Genomic DNA, 20,569 nt, shown 5'->3' on the forward strand with positions numbered 1-20,569 from the left:
TTTGCGGTGTGCCTTTCTCTGTAGGTCTAGTCTGTGCTGTATGAGACAGGCAGTCTTTTCCTTTATAGTCAGAGAGCTTTATTAACTATCTTAATCTCACATCAGTAATGTAAGGACTGTGGCTAGACATGGGCTCCGCGTTTTAAGATGAGTCTTTGAAAACAAACAAGTCTAGTCTGTGTCTTTCTTTCAGTGATAGATCTGCTTTCTTGGGAGGTAAAAAAAAACCCAAAACCAAACCCCAGACAAAGCAAGCCAGGCAAAACCCCAAAAAAGCTTTAGTACATGCTGTCACAGAGCACTTAAAATAGCTGGAGATGTCTGTACGGGGAGGATGTCTTTGTGTATGTGCTGTCATGGAAGCTTCTTCAAGCTGAGCCCAACCTAAAATAACTTTACCTTTATCTTGTCATTTTCAATTTGATTTTACTTCTGTGCTTTTTTCACCAGAGAGGGTTGGTTTTGGTTATTGCAGGCGAGTTACATAGGGAAGGCAAAGTGTCCCTTTAGCCATTCCAGTACAAAGTTGTTTCAGTGAATTTGCACCTTTTCATGCTGCTTCTCTAATCATTAGTTGTATGTTATACTTCTTATTCTTTGGTTTATTTTTCAGTTCCTCATGAGTCTGTTAGGAAAGGAGGTAAAACCAAAAAGCAGGAATCCCAATAGGTAGCAGCTGCAGGGTTATTGAAACCAGATGTGCAGTTAAAGGGGGAAATACCACTCTGCCTAGATAAAAAAATTCAGTCGTGGTCTAGAAATACCACTTTTAATAGAGAAACCTTATTTGCTTGTTTAAAAATAAAGGGTACCATTAAAATCTTGATATCTTTTCATCAAGTTGTGGTCTAAAGATTCATTTTGAATATCACCACATTCTATTTACGCAAGTAAATCCCTTGGGAAAGGGCGAATGAGTGTTACATTACAGATTGGGGGACTGGAGGAAAGATCAAGACTGTCTAGGTAATGATTTTGTATTTGCATTAATGTATGTGGAGCCCTGTCGATGGCCTGGGATGCCTTTTGCCAGACTATGTACAAGCATGTAACAAAGGACAGGCTTCTTACCCAGCATGAGCCTTAGATGCAGCTTCACATTACTTTCAGTTGTAATCAAGTTTAATTTCATACACAGCTTTGGGAATCTCAGCCTTCATTTTCCCCAATCAAAATTCATGCCTAAACTTGCATTAGTTCTAATAATTGATGTGCTGCAACATTGAGGGCATGTGAACGAGGGAAGAGCTGTAGCTGGGATATCAGACTGTGAGGATGGCAGGACAGCATCTCTGTCCTTACCTCACGTTGAAGTTCTGCAGATCCGTGCTGCGGGAGGACAGCAAAAAGTGACTCAACCACCTTGAAGTAAAACTAGAGCTTAGTTCTTCACAAGCAAAACTGTAATGGCTGCAACCAACTCAGTGTATTTTCACTTGCAAGCAGTAAATACCATGTTATGTTTATAGCTCTGTCAGCACTCATTTGTTTCCCAGTGAGTTTTAATCTCTCTACATTCAGAACTAAAACCAAAGTCCTGCACTTTTGAGCAGGACTTATCTTTCGTGTCCCAACTATATGGAGGAAGATTCCTACACTCTGCAGAGATAAGGGCTCAATGGAGAAAAGCTAACAAGTGGAGATTTCAGTGCTATGGTTAAGGATTCCTTTATAATTGAATTACTGGGGAAACTTTGGTTCAGGTTGTGTCTTGTTTTCACGTAGCTTTCCCACCAGGATTAACTGATGTACTTATCCCAAGGCATTTCACCCAGTGACAAACCATCAGGGCAAGGGTTAACTTCCATCTCCCCTCCGCCCTTCTTTTCTGAAGGTGTGATCTTAGGCAAAAGGAATGCCAGGGGATCTGGTGAATGCCTGCCAGTAAGAACTCTCCAGGAGAAAAAAAAGAGACTCTTTGGAGCACTAAATGAAACTTATTCTACCTAAAAAGCAAGTTTTCTTCTCAAACAAAACAACACTTGTTCCTTTCTTTCTGGCTTAAGATCATTTAATTATAATGGGGTGTGTGATTTCTCTGTGATAAATAGGAAGCTACAACGTTCTTGCACCTTGAAGTAGGTTGGTGGTGAGTAATGAGTATCAGATGGTTCTCAGAACTGAGGGTTTTTTCCTGGTAGCTTTTCTTGCAGACATGCCAAGCATTGATCTCTGTTTGTTTTAAAAATAATCTGACTGCATCAATTAACATTCTCATTTTTTGCTACTTGAAACCTATTTCTCAATAGAATCATGACATGAATTACACTGCATAAGAAAAGGAATAAAAAGGATTTGGGAATAACAGATAGTGGTGAAACTGGATGGAGGGAAGATAGAACACACAGAATCCGTTCATTGAGCCTTTGGGCTGAAAGGGTTTGTGCACTACTTTTTACTTACTGGTATTTGTGTTTTGCTTCAATGAAAATTAAGGTACTCCATATGCTAAGGTTTATCTGAATTGTTTATGGAATGACCATTCAGGAAGGTAGGAGTAGTGGATCTGTATCCCGGTATACTCTGACTGAAAACCTGGGAGCATAGCAGAATGCAGGGCATCCACTCAGAGGTGCAAAGGACATCATCTTCCCATCATTCCTCATTCTCATGAGCTTATCAAAGTGCACAGCACAACTACAAGGGGAGTTGAGAAGTGAGGATGAAAAGGGAAATCAATGATAAGGCTTTAGTATCTTAAGATGGCACTCTGTTGCAATGGCTATGTATAAAAGAAGTTATAACAAAGGTAGAGAGAAAAAGTAAGTAAGTCTTAACACAGACACCTCGCAGTTTAGTGCCCAGTTAGTAAAATCCTTGATGTAAATACAGAGCATACAGTGTGTGTGCAAGGAAAATGGTGTTTCTGACCCCTTGAACCATTGCTCTTTGGGAAAGCTCCAGGAGGTGTTAAGGGCACATGTATTACCTGCTCCCTTTATCCACTGTAAACTATCACAATGTTTAAACTCTTAATTGAGAACCAGTTTCTAAGAGGTGGTTTTCACTTTGCAAATTGGACTGGAGCCTGGTACAGGATTTATGCCTATAAATTCTTGATTACAAGGCTTGGAGACTGTTCAGTCGATCCGTATACAGCATAGATCAAATGTATTTGTTCACATAATTGGGAAACTTCCATGCATGACTTTTTGGCAGGAGGAGGAGAAAACAGTACAGATGTGTGTGGTTGTGGTTGGTTTGGTTTGGTTTAAAACCTGACTAGTGTCTGTATATTTTTGGTAACAAGAATGCAAAATATAAACCTTAGAATCCTCAAAATCCTATAGATTCTTCGTTTTATGGTCCAAAAGCAAGTGTTTTAAGTACAAAAAAAGGGAAGTTATTATTACTGTTTTGTATGTAAGAATGGAGACTTTGAATCCTGGGTTGGGTTTTTCCTTTTTTCCTTTTTGTTTTCCCCTCTTTCCCTTGGAATAGCCATTAAACAGTGTATTTTCAAACACACTATTTAATGCACAGGCATTTTCCAATGGCTTGAACTAGTTCTCTCCAATATAAACAACTGATACTGCTGAATTGAAAGCAAATTTAAACCCAAATCATTTAAAGTTATGGTTGGAAGAATTGTGCCATTAAAGCATTTTAAAGGTGACTTGCAAACCACCATCATTATTTCTGTTTGCATGCTTTAATGAAAAGGTTTGTGTAACAGTGATTGAATCAGACTTTACATGGACTTCTCTCCCTTTTGTGGGTTGGAACAGCTCTGATAGGCTGCTTTTCCTGGCATCAAGGAAATGACAGAGAAGGAATGGCTGTTTTATACATTCCAGTTAAAATACTGCTATTGAATGTGCTCAAATTCCTTTGTTTCATTATGATTTATTATAACAGTGACACTTCCCTCCACACACAGTCGCCAGCGTTTTCCTAGGTGCGTTTCCAGCTTCTCTGGGATAATACCTAATAATTTGATAACGCTTCTTGTTACAACCTTCCCATCTTAATGAAGCACCAGAGGATGTACAATCTGGCAGGTCTAGTGACTGCAGTGGAGCAATTACAGAAAGTGCTGTTGGTTAAAATGACCAGAGAGAGCTCTGGGACTAATTGTAAGGCGGGACAGAACAGAGAAGTCTTATTGCTGCAGTTCCCTGAATTATGTTGAGCAGCAGCTGCGTCAGCAGATTTCAATTACTCTGCTACTGCTCCAGTCCCTTGGTGTCATTCTTGTTGGCATCAGTTTTAACTATTGATCTTCTTATTTATAGAAGCATTCTGTGGTGTTCGGGTGCAGAAGTTTATCTTCTTGTTGGGAAAAAGCAGAGCTTGCAGTCAGTAAAGACATCTCTTTGCAAGGAAACACACTAAAGCCATTTGGAAGAGCCTACAAATATGAGGCCTAGATGAGAAGATTGTGTTCCTTTTTGCCTGCCTGTCCTTTAAAATACAGTGTGTTTTATCGTGGCAGGTTTGTAGCACAATGCCTGTGCTTGCACTGATGCAAAATGCTCAGAGACTGGGCAGGAAGCAACTTAGGGCTGGGGAAGGAAGCGTGCTTTTCCAGTGAGAGGGAGACATTATACACTGCTGGGGTTTCAAATCATACTCAGTGTTTTTGCTGCTTATTGTCTTCTGTTTGAGAAGGGTAACTGAAAATAAACCACAATTGAATCAGTTGGATCTGAGCAAAACATAATTGTGGTGTTGCAGGAGCCCTTTACTGGCAAATACCTTTTCCAAAGGTTAGGGAAAGCAGAATGACTTACACATTTTCACTTATTAAAGCTAAAACGTTAACTCCATTAAACACAACCTGAAGGCCAAGTGAATAAACTCATTTTGGACCTTTCCTGGCTCCCTGAAGGGCTACCACAAGCATCTGTGCTTTGCGTTTTGCAACTGTTATCATGGTACAGGGGCTCTCCAACAGGTACAGAAGTCAGCTTGCTCAAGAAGGGGCTGTTAGCTTTGGTCTCAGATTCTGGATGCTGGAATTGGCACCAGGAGAAGTGAAGACCCAGGAAGGTGAAAATTGCAGCAGTAGCACTTGGATATAAATGGGGAAGGTGAATGAAGGAGTTGAACCTTGACTCAGGGAAACACAGACCCTTCCTAGGAGGGTTTTGGAGTGGTTTTTAAGGGGGACCTGGCTGGTTTTTGTTACCAAAAAGCATGAACTCCTGTAGGCAGGTACCTGTCCTAATCTTCTGTGCTGATTTACCTCCCCAGCTGTGTGCCACCACTCAGCAGCAGCATTTCACATCATGGTTTTGCTGACTGAATGATTTGACTGTGCACTCTAATATGCTTTTGTCAAACTCACGTGGAGCAATTGCACTGACTCCTGTAGCCAGCTCATCAGATTTGGGCTGAAGCTGACTAAGAAGCAGGTATAGGAGCTGGTCCAGGACCAGATCTCCAGGCAGTGACACCCTGCAGGAGCAGTAACAGGCGGGTATAGGAGGATGAAGTGGTACCTTCAGCTCTGCAAGTAGCTGTGCTGAATAAAGTTGTTTCTAAAGCCTTGTGCTGCTTATAGCAATAGAGTCAAAGGCCAATATTGGCATGAGGTTCCTATCCTGCTTGTAAATCTTTTCCATAAGATAGGACTGTGCACAGCCATCGAATGCTGTGCATCCAATACTTAGATAGAACATAGAGAGTTACTATAGTTTGATTTAGGGGCAGGCTGACAGTTGGCATCTAATATTCTCAACTTCAGTGTTCTGATTTTGAGGGAGGTACAATTTGTGGATGAAATTCCTGATCTCTTTCAAATGTAGGATACTTCTTCCTTCCCTTCCCCAGCTATTTTAATAAAGTCCAGTGATATCAGTAAGGACTCTGGGAGTGTTGTTTGTATCCATCTTCTGCCTGGTTTTGGCTAATCCATCACAAAATTATGGAATTTCAAGGGAGAAAACTGAGGTGCTCAAATTCTGAGATCACTTTTTCAATAGTCTGTGATAAAAAGCTGTCTCTGTCTCTGATTATTAAGACCATTAAAATTAAATGGTTTAAATATATTTGACTAACTGCACTCATTTAAGTTTTTAATAATTAAATGCACTGAGGCTGTGTAACTTGTTAACAGTCATGTCCTTTTCTTTGCTTTGAGCAGTTTTACTCTGGGCACCGATCTCCTCACATTCCATATAGGTTATTGCACCTGGTATGGACTCATGCACGGCATTTAGCAGGGTACGAGCAACAAGATGCACACGAGTTCCTCATTGCTGCATTAGATGTGCTACACAGACACTGCAAAGGTAAGGCTTGTCCTGAGTCTTCAATCAACAAGGAATATTGGATCAAAAGGAGGTAGAACAATCTCTTTTTAAGTTTAGTGTCTCCCAACAGCAGTTTTAGCAAATTCCCTTTAAAATGTTTGGTAGATTTAAAGGAAGAGCCTTTATAAATAAACCATAACTGTCAAAACTTACCTGGAGTTAGAAGCAGACAAGCCTGTGCATTGCCTTCAGTCACCATCGTGGGGTTCTCTTATTGGTTGTGAGTCATTGTCTTTTCAATTGCCATTCTAATTCTATTTATACTTGAGGTAGTTAGAACTCTTACTCAGTGTGTCATGGGACTGATGGAAATAACACAGGGGAGGCTATGGCTGTTCTGCTTAAATATTATTCTACTGTATTTATGAGGCCCAATTGCTTATAGAAATATGAATAAGAAAAAAGTAATACTTGGTTTTGGTATCTGGTTTTGTTAGTCTGTGTATAAACTATGTACTCATACAACTGTCCTACAATAGTAGACCTATTCATTGACATGCTCTTAGAGATGAAGTATGAAAGTGTTGAATTGGCTTGGTAATACCATACAAAATGATATATTTCATGTTGGTTAGCTGAACTAAGTCCAAGCTGAAGATTTCCCAAGCTGCCAATGTTTGATGTAGTTTGGTTCACTTACTTAAGTGCAGAAATTCTTCCCATTCGTGTAAGGGGGGAAAACCCTAGGGTTGATGCTAGCAAACCAAACAAAGAGGTCCTCAGTCACTAAAAAATCAGCTTTAAAGCACTCAGGTTTCTTCTAATGCTTTTAGAAAAAGCACCTAGAGGTTAGGGTTTTGGCTTATCAGAGGACTATCAAAGGGAAGGCTGCTGCTGCTTCTTTGAAGCATTTTGTAGTCTTGCTTTTATCTTTGAGATAGTCGTACCTTGTAGCAGATGTGCTTATTCAGCTTCATAATAGGTGTCCTCCAAAAGAGGCTTCTCCAAAAGAGTACATCTGAGGACAGGATTACATAGAACAGTTCTCTTGTAATAATTGTCTGTCATTTGATAATCACTAACTGAAATGCAACAAGCCTGATGTAACTAGTGTTGATGTGCTTTGAGGAACAGCCTCTACCCAAATACTGACCTCTCGCTTCTTCACACAGAATAAACTCAGCTGCAGACAGAAATACTTCTTGGTTCCTGTGAAGCTTCTGAATCATTGATCTAACGAATCTTGATGCTTTTTCATCATCTTTGATAAAAAATGATGTTTGTATTTCTTCTATACCACAGAATCATAGAATGGTTTGGGTTGGAAAGGAACTTAAGATCTTCCAGTTCCAACCCTCTGCCATGGGCAGGGACACCTCACGCTAGACCGTGTCTCCCAAGGCTCTGTCCAGCCTGGCCTTGAACACTGCCAGGGATGGAGCATTCACAGCTTCCTTGGACAACCTATTCCAGGGCCTCAGCACCCTCAAAGGAAGCAACTTCTTTCTTACATCTAACTTGAACCTCCTTTGTTTCAGTTTGAACCCATCACCCCTTGTCCTATCACTACAGTCCCTGATGAAGAGTCCCTCTCTGGCATCCAAATACCTCCTGATTAATTCATGAAGTACTGGTATTTTCTTCTCAGAATTGTAAAGAAAAAACAGGCAATAGTAAAAGTCCCTGTGTTCTTTTCAAACTGATAAAGAATCTGTAAAGACTTCTTTTGGTTTGGTTTTAAATGAAGAATCTAGCTGCTGTATCTTCTGGAATTAGCAACAAAACCAAGTTTTCTCAGCAGTTTCTTTGCTCTTGGTTCTGTTTGGCCTCTCCATCCAGAATGAAAATGAAGCTGTGATCTGTCCTAAGACTAGAAATAGTTATATGTTGGATATTGTTTGGTGGATAGAGTGCATGTGGATGCATTCTGTTACTGGGTTTCACAGATGTGTTGAAAACACTGACTTCGGAATTGGTATCCAGTTTAATCATGGTTTCAGCCAGCTTGAATTGAATTAGGGGGTTCTGCACTTTAAGTACTGAGCTTGGGTTGTTGGAAGGAGTGAAAACTCAGTTATTTGATGGCTATCCTTAAGTTTGAGCCTACCTGCATGGGCATAGCTGAGGCGATACAGGGCTGCAAGTGAGAAGGCATTGGCACTAGAACCTTTACATCTCTGCACCCAGGTTTATCCATGTCTGTTTCTGGAGAAATTGGGAGACTTTTATTAAACTATGGTAAATAATCCATAACCACATCAAGGTAATTTAAAAGAAGTGGTTGAGCAGTTGTGTGAGAACCAAACAAGTTAATCTAAACCAGAGTTTCAAGTTTGGGCATGATGAACCACTTTTGGAATGAACTAGTTTGGTGTGTAATGAGAACATTTTCCCACTTACTTGTGTATTCACATAGACACACACAGGCGAAGTATACGTATGGAAAACTATCATGACTAACAGAATGTGTCCTAAAGCTATAATAAGCAAATAAGGCCTCCTCTGTTAGTATCACATATTTATTTTACTGACTAAAACCACCTTTTAAAGCTTCCAGTCAATAGTAGTCCAGTTGTAGGGTTAACACACAGTGAAGTAAAATAGTCATGGGGACAACTTTGACTAAAAGCCCTATGCAGGACATTATTCATGATCACCAAGGCTTGAGATGCTGAAGTGTTCCTTACATTAAGAACTGTATAGCTATCTAGTGAGACTTGTTTGGCTGACATTGGTCATTTATATCCTTTTTCCATTCTATTGACTCAAGTTTCTAGGAATGAAAGTCAGGGAAAGCTGTGAATGCTTGTTACTGATACCTGCCACTGCTTGAATTAGGAAAATGATAGGATTTTTGTCCATTTAAAGATCTTTTTTGTAATGCTGCATCCTACAAAGCATAAAATCAGCTGCTCTATGATTATATGGATGGCCCAGGTAGTTGCTTGGTTGGTTTGGTTGTTTGGGTGGCTTTAAATGCTGGTTGAATATATACTTCATTTTAGTGCATCATTTTAGTTTGGAAGCCTGGGTATACCTGTATGATCACCCATGTAAATTATGTCTCAGGGGTGAGAGCTCTCATTGTGCTGGCACTGCTGTGCTGAGCTGTGGCATCTGCAAGGCATGTTCTGAACACTTAACAGGGCTCCTCTGTGCTGCATAAAATGGTTCTGAATAAAAGGGATTGAGTCTGTCATGCCGATGAATCACTGCTTTTCATTCCAACAGCTGGAGAAAGATGGTCTAACTGGAAAGTGGTATTTTGGTGAGGGGAAAAAAAACCCAAGATATGAGTTACTCCTGTTTCTCTATTTCTCTACCCAAAGTGTGATACGCAAGGTCTGCCCTTAAACATATATTCCAAGTCAAAAAGTGAGACCTTTCTGGAATCTGAATCCCAGTACTGCTACTCTAAATGACATTCAAAGTTGTACCTGTGTTTTGTGCTATTCTAGTCTCTCTTGCTGATTTGATGGTGCTCAACATTCTACGCTGTCATTGTATGTTGGTATTTGTGGTGCTTCTCACCACAAAAGCTTCCAGATGAGCTTCAGAGCTCATTCTACATTGGATAATACCTTCTTTACCAAAGTAATGCTATGAACAGCCTGGCTGTATAGAGAACGGTCACTTTCTTTGTAGTGAAGTCTAAGGATTCAGCTGGACTTTGGCATGTATTGCCTTTAGACTTTCAAATTCACAACTACTTTGATGTACGTTTGGATTATAGAAGATGCTGAAAACGATCAGATGTTGATCTGTTGCTTCTTGTATATTTTCTTAGACTCTTTCTATGAAGAACAAGTGCAAAGTATACCCCATTCTTCATGTGGGATCTTTCAGGAGTTCCAGGGCTCTTCATTTATAGAGGAATATAACTAATGGCTATTTCTGCAAACTCTCACAACAGTGAGGTCCCAATCATCCAGATGCTTTGTAGCTGACTTTGGCTCAAACATAGTCAGACTTGGAGATACTGAGACCAGAATTGTTACTTTCTTGTATGGAGCAAGACTGCAGTTCACAAGTTAATGTTCAGCCCAGTGAAATCACTGGCTGTGGTTTGGCTTTCTTTATTACTGCAAGAGGCACAGCAGTCAAGCAACAGAGAGGGGCTGAGATGGGCACTTGTACACAAAGGTTCAAAAAGCAAGATTAAAAATGAAGGTAATCCAGTGTTTTTATCCCAAGCTTTATTCAGCCGATGTTACTCACTTGTCTAACAAAAACAGAGTAGCACTTTAAAGCTGATTATTCCTCATCTATCTGGTTTTCACGAAGCATTCTGCATTCATCTTCAACAAGGACTGCTACAGAGCAAATGTGAAGCTAGGTATCATGACAGAAAGAATGCTGCACTGAGGTTTGGGTGTAAAGCACTACCGTGCTCTCTCAATGCTGCATGATATTCTTAGGAGCTGATAAAGCATATGCTTGTGGAACATGTCATCTGCTATGATCTGTGTAAATCTATGTGTACCCTGCTTTGTCATAAAGAACAACAAGCGCTTGTTCAGAGCACGGGGGGCCAAAGGAAAGCAGCAAAGTTAGCATTAATGTATTGTTTAGATAAATGCCCTTAAAAATCTGGCAATTTTAAATTCCTTTCTCATTGAAAACATAGAAGTTGGAGGCAAAACTTCTGTATTTCAAAGCAAAAACAATGTTAAAAAGTAATCTATAGCTGTTACATATGATTTACCTTAAGTAATAGATTAAATATTGTCCTGGTTTCAGCTGGGATGGAGTTAATTTTCTTCCTATGTATTTGAAGACAAGTTAATATACTTGGTTATTGCAGAGAAGTAGTAACTTCTGTTTGTTTTGGTTTAAAAGAGTGATATTTGAATCCAGAATTCTAAACTCCATTTTCTGCCACTCTCATAGTCACTTTATACATTGATGTATTTTCGATCTTGGTTTTATGCTTGTGCTGGCCAATCTCTTACTGATTTCCCTAATAGCAGTTATGAGCAGCTTTAAAAACGGAATATGCATTAAACCAAAACCTACTTTGTAAGACACAAATGTTGAAGGGAGCCTTAACTTGAGCACAACAATCTAGCAGCTTCTAGTTCTCAGCTGCATAATATACCTCCTCTCAGCATCTGTTCCATATTGACAAGTGTGAGTAGGTGGTAATCTAACTCTTATTTTTTTTTCCCTTCTCTCCAACCAAATGTCATGGGACATAATATTGAGTGGGTAATACCCTTCTGTTTTGCTGGGAACAAGCTTGCAGGAGCCTCTTCGGAGACCCTCTCGTCTCTGATCCTAATTGACTTGTGTAATTGGAAGGGGAGTATTCGCTCTCTCCCGTAGGCGGAAATGGCTGTCTATTAACAGTGTCCAACAGGGATGATACCTGTGGTCCAGGGGAAATCTCTCAATGCTGTTTCTCTGCTTCTGCCCCCTTGAAACAAGCCACAGGGAAAGTAATGTTTGAAGTGGTGAGATTACCAGGATGTGACAGGGGTTTTTTCCCTTATAAAGCAAAGGTGGAGTTATAAAAACAGGGATAAAAAGCATTAAAGGAATTTTTTTTTAAATCCACATGTAGTCTTTAAAGCTTATATATGGTCTTTTCTCCAAAGGTGAAGGATGTCTTGTACAGCCTCTGTACCTCCATTCATTATCTTAACATAATTGAGACCTTCTAAAGATCTTCAGTTCAGTAAGATTTAGCTGAAATTCCCATCAAGAACTGCCTGAGACTGAGTCTGATAACCCCGGACTTGAACTTCCTACATTTGAAATCCAATTTTAGTGCGTTTTGTTCAAGAGCCATTTTCAGGACACAATGTGCTTTTCTTGACAATTCAAACAAGATTCTCAAGCAGGCAGCTGAGTGAGAGCTTCTCAGAGGCATTTAGGATGGAATTAACTGAAGTGGTCCATTGCAGCTTGGTAGGTATCACCTACATCTGCTTTTCTCAACAAGCTACTGAAGCTTCATTGGGAAAGAAGTCACATTCCTTCTTGCTGAAGAAAACTCCAGCCTAGAGCACCTTACACACAAGGTGGTGGGGTTTACCCTATGGTGTTAGGGTCTTCAGCTGAGGTTTCATTACATAGTTGACTAGAGATTAATCGGTTCTGAGTAATAGCTGTGATTTGTGGAGTCAGCATCTTAGTGTTTCAGGTATTAAATGCTTCCTAGTAAGTTAAAGATACGAGAAAACCTGGTGAAACTTTGGTTTCTGTTGTAAGAGACTGGGAGACATCTGAAGATGTACTTCACAAACTAATCCGCTGATGCAGTGTTTGGGTGTGCATCTCTGTGTACAAAGCAAGCCCAATTGCCTCTGTTCTGCCCAAGGAAAACAAGCACTGTACAGTCTTGGAAATCACAGTAGTGTATCATCTATAGGGAATGGAAGGAGTATGCTTCAAAGCTGAGAACTGTGCCAAGAAATTTTTGGTTATTTAGTGTTCTGGATAGTTTGAGAGCTGAATTGGCCTCATCTCAGCACTCAAAATGAGCTGCTGTGCTCCTGCAGTGATAGTTGATTATGGCTGAAAGATGGCTATGAGTGCATAGTGCCCCCTGGGAGCTTAGAAGATTGCTGTGTCTCTGAAGAAGCTGGAGGGAGACACAGCCCCTATCTTCCTGCTTCAGATAAGGACATCTTTTGTTTTCTCACTGGTGGAAACTTGCATGGAAAGTCCACACTGATGGTGAAAGGACAGGATACAGACAGCAGGCTGGAGATTGATGGGTCTTAACAAACCTCCCCTGACTCTATTCTCAGAAACTGACTGGCATAGAATTAGAGAGTAGCATTTGCTGATGGTTCCTTTCTCTGTTCATTGAGGAAAACATTGTGCTATTGAATACACTGCCTAAGCAGAAACCTTTGCTTCTGTAGTGAAGAGCTGGCCACTTGCTCAGGTACCACGTGTTTATGGTGGCACTCTTAAGTGTAGCTTAAATATTCATTTTCATGAATTGCCTTGAGAACCTGGTCATCTTGGGAACTGATCTTTATACTGGATAGGACAAAACAAATCTCTCTAAAGGGGGCTATACCCCCAAAATGGTTTGGCTAACAGCTGATAATGGCTTTAAAGCTTCACCTCTACAGAAGTTAAATGCATTTTATCACTTGCTGATTGTCTTTTGTATTTTCTAGGAGTTCTCATTTTCTTGATTTTCCTTCAATGCACAACATTTTCAGGGTTCTGTATTGTCAATGTGAACTTGCAGTGTGTTTAAGTTATAGAGAGTTACTGAAGACACAGTCCAAGACAAGCACTGTTCCCTCGGAGGATTTTTGACTTCTGAGTCTGTGTTTGCATTCCTCCAGGTGATGATAATGGGAAGAAGGCCAACAACCCCAACCACTGTAACTGCATCATAGACCAAATCTTCACAGGCGGACTGCAGTCTGATGTTACCTGTCAAGTCTGCCAGTAAGTACTTCTTTTTCTGGTTCTGAACTCTGATTTGAATCTTTACATCCTCCAGTGCAACTGAGTCTTTTCTTTCTTGAATACAAATAAAATACTAGCAAAGTTCCAGCAGGACAAGAACTGTTTAAATCCAGCATCAGCTAAATGCAATCAGTTATCAGTTAACTGAACTCTATTAAAACATACCAAAAAAGCCACCTGGAAAGTACCACAGGCTTCTTTGACCTTTTACCTGCCTGTAAAAGGTTGTTCTTCTCCCAGTTTGTGAGGAAAAGACTTATTTGGTTTTCCAAGTATGTAACTGCCACTATGTTTGAAGAAAATTCTGATATAAAACCATATTTTCCTTCAGGTAGGAGCCTCATGTATCATCAGGAGAGGTTTCAAAGAGGCTGATATCTCTTGTAATCTTGGGTACCAGCAATTGAACATTTGACAAGAGCAGGAGAAAACGTGTCTGTTGTTCTACCCTGTGCACTGGGACAAGTTAGCTTCTCATTCAAGATGTTTCGTATTGCCATAGTGCAGAAGTCGAAGTTCTTGGGTTTTGTTCTGTCTTGCACTCTTTATAATTACATACCCTGTCCTGCAGATGGACTTGTTCTGTGCTTGTTTGAATCTGCTTTTATTCTCAGTTTCCTGGAGAGGTTTGCAGAAGGTTTACTGTGAGGAAAACATAGGAAATCTTGTTCTTTGCCTGGTAGAGCCACAGAATCCTTCTATGATAATGAAAAGCTCAATGTGTTATGACACAATATTAGCATTGATGAAACTTGAACAAAAGTTTTCTTTTGAAAAGTGACAACCTTTGCACAAATGAAGCTGAAAGAAAAGGCAGAGTATTGCAGGCTGAATGTGATTGCAGAGTGAGAGACACTGCTTTGAAAGGAAGAGAGAACTCGAAGAAGAATAAGGAGTGCAAACAGGCAGTACTTCCAAATAGGAGCTCAGACTCCTGAAGTTCTCCTAACAATGTAATTGCTGGAAGAAAAGTTTTGATTCAATGCAAGTTAACATTTTGGGAAGCTTCTTCCATAGTTTAGCTGTTGGCTTGTCTTCAACTGTCTTGTAGAGAAATCTGATTGAAAACACACACTACTTCTTTGGTCTCTCAAATTCCGAACACTGTAGATGTTAACAGGAGCAGCAAAGCTTAATTCAGTTCACTACTCTATAGCAAAATTTGGCTCTGTCTTTATCAGAGTCACCTTAAACACAGTCTTCTATGCCATGTCCAGACACCTCTGCTTCTAAACTAGCTGGATTGCATATAGCTGTCATCATAGCTGGTTTATACTGGTCAGTTGTGTCAGTGGTACCTCTATCTTGAAGTAACCCTGCTTGTTCACTTTGAGTCACAGGGCTTCAGTGAGTGGGAGAATGTATTAAGTGCATATATTTTGCATTGAGTACATCACAGACGTTTCCTGAAACCATATGGCTTTTAAATATTCAGAAAAACAATCACTTGTGGGAAAATACTCTGGAGCAACTCTGTTTTCTGTCATCTTTGAGTGCCCTCTAGGGGTGATGTAGATCCCACGGTTCTTCAAAGTATCTGATGTGCTGTTAATTTGACTTCCTTTAAACGTGTTTAAAAGTGCTTTCTTTTTCCTAGTGGCGTTTCCACAACGATAGACCCATTTTGGGACATCAGTTTGGATTTGCCAGGCTCCTCCACCCCGTTCTGGCCACTGAGTCCAGGGAGTGATGGCAGTGTCGTGAATGGGGAAAGCCATGTATCAGGCACCACCACTCTCACAGACTGCTTGCGAAGGTAGGAAAAAAGCCAAATACAATGTGGAGGGGTAAAGAAGCACTTTTTATACAGATCTTAGTCTATAAGAGAAAGTGATAAAGCAAGGAAGGCTCAGAGCAACAATTGATCTCACAATAAGCAATCAAAACCAGTTGCCATGCGATGCAAGAAGAAAGCAAATTCTGCATTGGCTGCTGCAAGGCAATGTGGGTTGAAATAATCAAAACCACTGGTGTCTGTCTGCATGTTCTTGGTTGTGTCAGCAAAGCAAGCACATAAAGAGTTCACAATGCATTTAACATTTATCTGAATTACAACACCAAGTCTGAATCTGATTTGTGCTCTAAGCAGAGCTGAGGGTCAGCTACTGCTACAGCGTAGTTGTGAGGATCACATTAAGAATTAAAGGAATTTAGCTTTCAAAAAGAAAGGTTCATTCTGAGCAGGAAATTTGGGCATCTTAGAAACAGGTGACTGGGGAGAATGTTATGGCTTCATATACAGTTAACTTGGATCTTTTAACAGATCTGGAAGTCATTCTCTTGTGGCAAATGCAGATATCTGTTGAAGATGTTTGTCTGAGGAAGAGGCTAACTATAGCCTGGGGCAAAGCTAATCCTCCTGAAGTAAAAAATCATGTCCTGTGACATTTGATTTCTAACTTTCTTGATACTCACAAGATCAATAATTTTAAGAGAAAAAGGGAATTAGTACAAATGAGAAAATGCTGATGGAGGAATGCATCAAGAGGCCAAAAGGGTCGAATTTTGGTGGTTTTTTTTTCAAGATGGGGATTAGTAGGATCAGAGAGAGATGGGAAGGGAAAACATCCAGGTTCAAAGGTACTCTCAAAGAGTATGGATTTTGATAAGAAGTTGAATTGTAGTGGATAAAGAGGATGGGTCTAGATTTTAACCCAAAAGCTAGAAAGCAGTTTAGATTCAAACAAGAAAGGTATGTAACTTCATGTCAACCGGTGTGGCCATGCAACTTGGCTCGAAGAAGAAAGGATTGAGCAGGAATATGACAAAAACTAGCAAGGCACTTACACCAAATTTGTAAGTCTGTTTACAGACTTAGAAGAAAAAGAAGTAAATCACAAGCAAAATCAAAACCAGAGAATGATGGTGGTAAATGCTCCATCCCTGGCAGGGTTCAAGGCCAGGTTGGACAGAGCCTTGGGTGACATGGTCTGATGTGAGGCGCCCCTGCCCAGGGCAAGAGGGTTGGAACTGTATGATCATAAGGTCCTTTCCAACCCAAGCTCTTCTATGATTCTATGGTATACAGGCTAGGTAAAGGAAATCTTGTTAATCAAACAAGAGGGGAGAGCAGGAGGTAGTGATCAGCATTTAGTGCTGGAGGCTGCGTTGACCATCAACAGAGTGATACAAGGTAGGGTTAGTGATGAGCTGATACCATGTTGCCCTCACATGCTTAGTGTGTGCATTAATGTAAAACATCCAGTTCTTTACATCTGGATGTGAAGTAGCCTCTGAGTTGATTTATTTGCCCCATGGAAGTCTAAACTTGGGAGGAAAAGACTCAACAGTCCATTCTCTGAGCCTTTTCTGCGCTGACAGTTTCTGAAGAAGAGGGATTTTGCTTTAGTGCTGTGAGAACATAGAAGTCATATTTTCTCTGAGCAGTTCCGTGCTCTGTAATGCTCTCTTCCTAGAGCTCCCTTGAGCAGTTCTGTCTGAACATTTTGAAAGAGATTTTTCTAGTTGTCAACACTTGGGTTTCCTTGGAAGATGCCCATGTTTTGAAAGGAACTTTGTGTTTACAGCCCTTTCCATCTCAGAGCTTTGATCCTAGTCCTAGAGGGCTGCAAGGCAGAAGAGTGTCTTGCAGCTGAGCCCACAAGTCGTGTCATCTCGCTTCAGAACTTTCGTTATCAATGTTTTTGGTTTCGAAGAGGAAAGATCTTTGTTTTCTAGATGAAAATCAGCTGTCCTGTTGTAGGGGATGAACCAACATTTAGCTCCTTTCTCAGACACTGATGCATTTCAGTGCTGTGTTCCCAAGCAGAGCAATGATAAATGTCAGATTTGGCTATCTGAACCGTAGCACTTTGCATTATTATAGATGTTGGGCTCTTTCAAAATGACAGCTAAAAACCATGAACTGTTTCTTGTGGTGCCATTGACCCAGAAGTAAAAGCAAGCAAAGTGTTTTCAGCATGTGTGGAAAATAATCTGATTGTTTTCTGCTTCCCTTTGCTTTTCAATGTTTTTTTCAGGTTTACAAGGCCAGAACATCTAGGAAGCAGTGCCAAAATCAAATGTAGTGGTTGCCATAGCTACCAGGAATCTACCAAACAACTCACTATGAAGAAGTTACCCATCGTGGCCTGTTTTCATCTCAAAGTAAGTTCACAGAGGGCTGACAGAGCAGAGGATGTGTATTTCTCTCCAAGAGGATGATCTAAATTCCTGGACATCTCTTCTGGCTTTCACTGACTAATCTTTTATGACATAAACTAATATAAAGAACAGCTTGCATGCCCAGCTAGATTTTCTATTAAGATAGTATTACATTATCTATAATGTAGCTTTGCAGTATGTCTGTGGGAATCCAACTAAGCAGAATTTAGAAACAAAGTGAAAAGCCAGTGCAATACCTGAACCAGCATAGAAACCAGTCTGCAGAAGCACTCATCCTGCATGGTAACATTTTTACCCTACTCTTCTACTGGAAGAATGCCACAGAGGAGCTTTGTGTGGAAGGAAAAGGATGAAAAAGTTATCACAATGGAGAAGCTTCTTGTATCTTCTCAGCTACGATGTAGTTTTCAACATTTGCAATCCAGATTATGTCAGATGCAGTGATGGGGAGATAATGTCCTAACTGGTGCCCTCAGATAGTTTAGTCCAGTGCAGTTTCTGCCTTAAATATTAAAGGTGACTGTGGTGCAAAGTAGGCACTATAGCAGATGATGAAGGTCATTCTGTGCCCTTGCAAAGTGATGCCACAAGCGTTTGTAGAAGCAGCCACCACGGTTGTTTAACTGCATCTATGATCTGGTCAAGCTGTTCAGATGCAGACTTCTAGGGTCCTGAGTGTCTCCTGGGACAGAGTGACAAAGTCCTCTCATTGCTAGGTAGCAACCAATAATCCCTTATCTCAGCTCTTACTGTGACCAGTGTTTCAAGAAACTGCTTCCTTAATGATGATACTAATGTCAGATGAGCTATGTAAAGGAAAACAGCATTTTACCTGCAATCGTGGTGACTGGAAATCGACTTTTAAAAGAGCAGCCTTTATGCTCTGTGCAAATGAAGTCTTCTCTTTCCATTTGAGCAATGGTAGGTTGAAAGAACACACGCTCCAGCCGTTTACTCCAGAGACTTCATTCAGTTGTTCAATTTTTACGTGGTTTCTAGGTTTTGAACTTCTGTAAAACACCTGGATGACTTTTAATAGCATTGGAATGAGACCTTTATCTTGTAGCTGTCATGGCAAAGTGCACACTAAACTTTGCTGTAGCATCTAAGCTAGGTCAGTATGTTCATACTGAAAAATCTAATGATGTGTGTAACTGATGTCATGGTCCCACTGAGGAAGTCATGGACTGTGTGCAAGGAATGATTGTAGTCTGCAATTGTTAAATTCCATAGCAACTCCATATCCAGCATAGCAATGATATAAAACTGGTTTTCAAAGTCTGGCTTGTAAAGAAGCTTGTTAATGAAATGAGGTCTTGACATGAAAACAGAATGCCCTAGGTCTGTATTGTGCTTTCTACTGGAAAAATGTGTTACAGGTCAAAAGATTTCCCTCTCCTGTAATTTACAGGCCTTTACAGACTGTTTGGGACAATCATGCTTTCAGATGGTCACCCCCATATACTCGATTGCATCTTGAGTATTAACCAAGATGATATCCAATGTTACATGCCAAAGATGTTAGCCAAACTGGAAGAGATAGTAGCACAATTCCTTTGTTGGTTTTTTTGGCTGTGATCTTCCTGGAAAGCACTCTTGTGTGAGTAACCAGAGGCTTCAGGAGTGCTTGGCTGGCTGCTTGGCTTTTGGAGGGAATTCTGGGGGTGTTGGGCTCTTGGGTTTATCTTCTGTTTATTATTGCAGAGTAGTTGGCAAGATACACGCAGGAGATGCTGCTGTCTCTGGGCAAGGCACTGTGAATGCGCTCAGCCCCTTCCCTACACTCAGTTCAGTATGTGTGTTATCCAGTGACTGAGGATTTTATGTTCCTTGGGAGAATGAATGACTTTCCCTCGGTGATTGTGTTGTCCTGTCCATGCAGAATGCAACTTTAACTTCATGGGTTACAGTAAAATAAGAAACACAAATGATAAGGATTCCAGAAGTCTCAGCTTTCCACGGCTGGATCTGTTGCTAGGGAATTGTTATGGCACCACAATTGGAAAATAATTAACTTGAAGTGTAAATAGAGCAGAATTTCTGAGAAACGGGGAGAGAAGCTGCCTTTAAATAGAAACTCATTCATCTCTCTCTGGTATTTGTTCCTGTTTCCATTTAATGTTCAATGGGGAAGATGAGGAGAGGATGGTGGGGATTGCAGGCTCCTTTGGCAGAGGGACAAGGCTTTTTTCTTCTCGTATGCCATTTTTGCCTGAATTTGAATTGGTTTTCCTGTGTAGGCTTGACTCCTGTCGCTTGAGATGATTGGATGGGTGGATTAAGTGTGTGAATCTGATGGCAAGCTCTCATTGTCACCAGCTCTCCATGCTAGTGTAGGCAGCAGCCATCTATTTGAATAGCGCATAGTACAAATGAACAGTGGTTTGGGTAAAGGCTGTGTGTGCTCTGTTTAATGTATTTTAATGTCAGTTTGGAATAAGCTTATAAATATTAAACAATCTAACACTGTATTTTCTGCCCAACAAATTGTGATACATTCTCCTGGTAGAAATAAGTTGGCATTTACACAGGGGTTCCCAGTCCGTATATAGTTGGTAGGAAAGATCTGGGGGTATCCCTGGACTCCTGCCTGCTAATCTGTTTTCATGTTATTGTTCCTAAGCTTAGGACATGTATAAATAAGACAGAAAATGTTGCCTTTCTCTGAAGATAAATTCATTCCTCCACTTTGTCTCCAGCGGTTTGAACACTCAGCCAAACTGAGGCGAAAGATCACTACGTATGTTTCGTTTCCGCTGGAGCTGGACATGACACCATTCATGGCTTCCAGGTGTGTACCAAGTTCAAAA

At 40.5% G+C, this 20,569-nt stretch overlaps 1 protein-coding gene across 3 annotated transcripts in view; it reads left to right on the top strand.

Annotated features, from left to right (window-relative positions):
- The window catches only part of USP22 (ubiquitin specific peptidase 22), a 100,190-nt gene that overhangs the window by 73,691 nt on the left and 5,930 nt on the right, over nucleotides 1–20,569 (top strand). For all 3 annotated transcript variants that reach the window (XM_061346233.1, XM_061346229.1, XM_061346235.1), the window contains 5 exons: nucleotides 6,089–6,236; nucleotides 13,508–13,613; nucleotides 15,232–15,390; nucleotides 17,615–17,741; nucleotides 20,459–20,550. In XM_061346233.1, the coding sequence (XP_061202217.1) occupies nucleotides 6,089–6,236; nucleotides 13,508–13,613; nucleotides 15,232–15,390; nucleotides 17,615–17,741; nucleotides 20,459–20,550 (632 nt within the window). The remainder of the gene's footprint in view (nucleotides 1–6,088; nucleotides 6,237–13,507; nucleotides 13,614–15,231; nucleotides 15,391–17,614; nucleotides 17,742–20,458; nucleotides 20,551–20,569) is intronic.

Source organism: Neopsephotus bourkii, unplaced genomic scaffold, assembly GCF_033783945.1.
Source record: "Neopsephotus bourkii isolate Nb327-2 ecotype Australia unplaced genomic scaffold, CSIRO-AGI_Nbou_v1 NB_39, whole genome shotgun sequence".
In the NCBI taxonomy this organism is placed as follows: Eukaryota; Metazoa; Chordata; class Aves; order Psittaciformes; family Psittacidae; genus Neopsephotus; species Neopsephotus bourkii.